The sequence below is a fragment of the Nannospalax galili genome, unplaced genomic scaffold (assembly GCF_000622305.1).
Source record: "Nannospalax galili isolate Female #2095 unplaced genomic scaffold, S.galili_v1.0 scaffold1212, whole genome shotgun sequence".
In the NCBI taxonomy this organism is placed as follows: domain Eukaryota; kingdom Metazoa; phylum Chordata; class Mammalia; order Rodentia; family Spalacidae; genus Nannospalax; species Nannospalax galili.
This window is the reverse complement of record NW_008331994.1, coordinates 204461-209599: the sequence shown is the minus strand read 5'-3', so window position 1 is coordinate 209599 and position 5139 is coordinate 204461. Positions and strand designations below refer to the sequence as shown.

At 40.1% G+C, this 5139-nt stretch overlaps 1 protein-coding gene across 4 annotated transcripts in view; it reads right to left on the bottom strand.

Moving 5' to 3' along the window:
* Hormad1 (HORMA domain containing 1) overlaps window positions 1–5139 on the bottom strand; it is a 27743-nt gene that overhangs the window by 1438 nt on the left and 21166 nt on the right. For 3 of the 4 annotated variants that reach the window (XM_029560604.1, XM_029560605.1, XM_029560606.1), the window contains one exon: window positions 3178–3270. In XM_029560604.1, the coding sequence (XP_029416464.1) occupies window positions 3178–3270 (93 nt within the window). The remainder of the gene's footprint in view (window positions 1–3177; window positions 3271–5139) is intronic. The other variant, XM_008827081.2, reaches the window with a different exon arrangement.

The following is a 5139-nucleotide window of genomic DNA, read 5'->3' as shown; positions in this document are numbered from 1 at the left end:
TTTGGAATTGTGGAGAACAACTTCAGTCCTGTGAACCTCCTTCCCTCAGTCTCAACAAACATGTTAGTTTGCAGTTGAAGTTGGGTCTGCTTCATTAGACATCTGAGTTAACATTTTCTTTTATAGTAAATGTCTTCTTGTCTATGATTTTCATTTATCATCTAAAAAATATTTTATTGTTTTTATTTTATGTGTAAGAGTGTATTGCCTGTATGTATGTGAGTGCACCCATGTTGTTTAATGCTGCGGAGGTCAGAAGAGGGCTTTGGATTCCCCTGGAACTGGAGTTAAGGATGGTTCATAGCTGCCATGTGGGTGCTGGGAATCGAACCTGGGTCCTCTGCAAGAGCAGTCAGTGCTCTTAACTGCTGAGCCAACTCTCCAGCCCTTTTTTACTAATTTCTAAAAAAAAAAATTATTTTTTAATTTTATATGTGTGTATTGCCTGCATGTAGGTAAGTGCACCCATGTCATACAATGCCCGCAGAGGTCAGAAGAGGCTGTCAGATCCCCTGGGACTGGAGCTATGGACAGTTGTTAGCTGCCATGTAGGTGCTAGGATTCGAAACCTGGTCTTCTGCAAGAATAATCAGTGTTCTTAACTGCTGAGCCATCTCTCCAGCCCCCAGTATAAGTATTTTCTACTAAGATACAATACCTGGCATTTTTGTGTGTGTGTTTTTGTTGTTTGTGGTTTATTATTTTTTTTAGAAAGGGTGTCAACTGTGTCACTGTGAAACTCTGGCTGGCCTAGAACTCACTATATAGACCAGGCCGGTTTTAAACTCACGGAGACACAGAAATCTCCCTGACTCTGCTTCCCAAGTGGTAGGATTAAAGGTGTATGCCAGATATGTCTGGCCACACCTCTTCTTCTTTTTTTTTTTTAAATTTCAAGTACAATTTTTAAAAATTATTTTATTTTTATTTTTTATGTGTATGAATGTATTGCTTGCATGTGTGTAAGTACACCTGTGTCATGCAATGCCCACAGAGGTCAGAAGAAGGCTTTGGATCCCCAAGAACTGGAGTTACGGACAGTAGTTAGCCGCCATGTGGGTGCTAGGAATCAAACCTGGCTCCTCTGCAAGAGCAGTCAGTGCTCGTAACTGCTGAGCCATCTCTCCAGTCCTTACCTCAATATCTCAAGCCTCAGTACATAGGTTTAAATGAATGTAAAGATAACGGAATTTTTTAACAAGTTTCCTTTACTGAATTTTAATTTTTCTTGAAAAAAAGTAAAATGAATTATGATTCTGTAAGAAAGTTTCAAGGTTTAAAACATTGGGAAAAATGAAAAAACTAATGTCTTAATGGAATGTCTGATTATTCCATTTTTTTTTCTTGTTTCTGTCTTCGAAACATAGTATCATTTAGTAGCCCAGGCCCCCATAGAGTCCACTATTTAGTCCATATTGGGCTCAAACTCAAGGAGAACCTCCTGGCTTAGTTTAACAGCTGCTGAGATTACAAGTATGTGTTACCACATCCTGCTCCATTCCCTTCTGAAATTACATATATGAAATATGCCAGCTAGGGGACTGTTGAGATGGTGGGTGAAGGCACTTTTTGCCAAGCCTGATGACCTCAGTTTGATTCCTGGGACCCACATAGTAGAAGGAGGGAACGGTGGAAGGAGAGAACCAACTCCTGAAAGTTGTTCTTTGACCTCCACATTCACACTGTGGCCTGCATACATGTCCCACTCCCACACCCCCATGCTCACATATACACACATAGAATATATAAATTTTTTTGAGACAGCATCTCCCTGTAGCCCCAGCTGTCCTGGAACTTGCTTATGTAGACCAGACTGTCCTCAACTGCACAGAGATCCACCTGCTTCTGTCTCCCCAGTGCTGGGAATAAAAATATGCGACACCACACCTGGTTCTGGAATATATAAATCTAATAAAAAATTTTTAAAATACAAACTGGCCAGGCATAGTGGCCCATACCTGTATTCTTAACCGTTGAGCCATCTCTCCAGCCCCAAATTATAAATTTTGTGGGTTTTTTTGTCTTTTTTTGAGACAGGGTCTCCTTGAAGCCCCAGCTGTCCTGGAACTCACTATGTAGACCAGGCTGACCTTGAACTCGCAAAGATCCGCCTGCCTCTGCCTCCCAAGTGCTGGGATTAAAAGCGTGCGCCACCACGCCCAGCCAATATAAGTATTTTTAAAATTACAACTATATTTATTACCTGATTCAGAAAAGTAAATTTCCAAATACATGAAAAACAAACTACAGAATTTAGGTAAGGAAAAGTTTTCATTCTCTTGAGATACTAGATGATGAATTTTTTGAGAACACATGGATTTTGTAGCTTTGTTGTTTCTTGTAGTTTTGTTCTGTAGAAAGCTTTTTAAAAATAGTTTATGCTCATTTTATGTATATGAGTGTATTGCCTGCATATATGTAAATATACCCATGTCATGCAATGCCCAAGGAGGTCAGAAGACTGTTGGATTTTCCTGGAACTGGAGTTCCAGATGTTTGTTAGCTGCCATGTGGGTGTTGGGAATTGAACCTAGGTCTTCTGCAAGAGCAGTCAGTGCTCTTAAGCACTGAGTCATCTCTCGAGCCCCTGTAGAAAGCTTTGTACCCAATTTAAATCCCAGATAAGGGAACTGGAGAGATGACTCAGCAGTTAAGGGCACTGGCTACTCTTGCAGAGGACCCAGGTTTAGTTCCCAGCACCTACATGGCAGGTAACAACTGTCTGTAACTCTAGTCCCAGGGGGTCTAAAAGCCCTCTTCTGGCCTCCATCTCAAAGTGTAGCCCAGGCTGACCTTAAACTCACAGCAATCCTCTTTTCTTTCTTTTTTTTTTTTTGTCTTTTTGAGACAGGGTCTCCTTGTAGTCCCAGCTGTCCTGGAACTATGTAGACCAGGCTGGCCTTGAACTCACAGCGATCTGCCTGCCTCTGCCTCCCAAGTGCTGGGATTAGATTAAAGGCGTGCGTCACCACGCCCGGCCAGCAATCCTTTTTTCTTACTCTCACAAGTACTAGGATCACAGCTATCATACCCAGTAGCTTCATATATACAAACAAGTTTTAAGTATCAGAGCTTTGAAGATATGTTTAGGGATATCAAATTTGTTATTTTAATCTATAGTAATGACATTCAGATATTTGCCATTTTATTCAACCTATACTTTATCATTAGACTTACTGTTCTCCCAGATTCATGTTGATGTCTCCCAGATTCACGTTGACGTCTCTTCCGAGTTTCTTTAGAAGATCGTACTTGTTGATTTCCATTTACCTCCACAAAGATAGAAAAATTACTAATTCATCATGTCTCAAAGAACAGGCAACAGTTGATTTTTACATTAAGTTTAAAAATCACATGTATATACATATATTGCCAGGGTGGTGGCACACACCTTTAATCCCAGTACTCAGGAGGGAGAGGCAGGTGGATCTCTGTGAGTCCAAGACCAGCCTGGTTTACAGAGGGAGTTCCAGGCTAGCTGGGGCTACAGGGAGACCCTGTCTCAAAAAGACCCAAAAAGAATTTACATATACACACACACACATACACACACACACACACACACACACACATATATATATAAATGACATATAATTTAGATGCTATATGATTTACCCATTTATAAATGGACAATCCAACAATTAAGTGTATTCAGAGTTGTACAACTTATCACTATGGTCAATATTAGAACACTTTCATCACCTCAAGAAGCCCTAGAAGCCCTGTATTCTTCAGCTATCATTCGCCTATTCTAACTTCCTATGAGTCCTAATGCTTTCTGTCTCAGTAGCTTTCCAAATCCTGACTTCACATGAATGGAATCATGATGTGTCAGTTTGAATGAGAATGTCCCCCATAGGCTCCAAGTATTTGAACATTTTGTCCCCAGTTAATGGTGCTGTTTGGGGAGGTCTTAGAAGGTGTGATCATGTTGGAGGAAGCCCATCACTTGGGGTGGGCTTAGACAGTTCTTAAGCCTTGCTGGATCTCCAGTCAGGCTCTGCTTCCTGTGCCTGCTTGAAGATGTAAGTGTTTAGCTTCTTCTCCTACTCTAGCTACCCAGCCATGATAGACTCTTGCCCCTTTGGAATCATAAGCTAAATAAACTCTTCCTTCTATAAGTTCCCTTGGTCACGGTGTTTTATCACAGCAATAGAAAAGTGACACATGGTATAAACAAATGGTATATGACCTTTGTTATTGGCTTCTTTGAATTAGGTGTATGTGTATTGATAATTCATTCCTTTTATGGTTGAATAATATTCTATTGTATGGATATAACATTGTATTCAATCATCTGTTGATAAACATTTAGTTTTTTTCCTACCTCTTGACTACTGTAATTGTCATATATGTAGTTACTGAAATGAATGTTGGAAAAAAGAAAATCATTGTCACATTACTGTTCTCTAAGAGAACATTTTTTTTTACATTGTTTAACATAAGATTTAAAAAAAAATTTTTTTTTGAGAGTATCTCACTACATGAGCTCAAATATGTTGCGTTGCCTGCAAATTTACAATCTTGTTTCTGCCTCCTGAGTGCTGAGATTACAGGTGTCTGCCACCACACATGCTACATTGTTTCTCATAATTGAAATCCCCTTGAGGTGTGGCTCAATCCCTGGCATGTGTGAGCCCCCAGGTTTCCAACACTGCTGAAACATCCCCCCTTTTAAAGATTTTATTTTAATCAATTAATTAGTGTATTAATATATACCACATGTGTGCAGGTGACCATGGAGGCCAGAAGAGGGTGTTGGATTCCTTGGAACTAGAGTTATGGATGGCTGTGAACCAATGACTGTGGGTGCTGGGAACCGAGCTCAAGTCCTCTAAAAGAGCAGCAAGCGCTCTTAATTGCTGAACCATCTCTTCAGCCCTTGAAATCTTCTTTTCAATATTACTGAATGTTTTCATTGTTGACCTTTCCTAGCCATAATTAAGTGATGAATTTGCAAACCAGGAATACTCTTGCTCAGAGCTGGTACCAAAAAATTTGCTATGTTCTAGCATACCACTGATAAATTATTTGTTCCCTAACTTTTTTTTTTTTTTCGGTCTTTTTGAGATAGGGTCTCCCGGTAGCACCAGCTGTCCTGGAATTCACTGTGTAGACCAGGCTGGCCTTGAACTCACA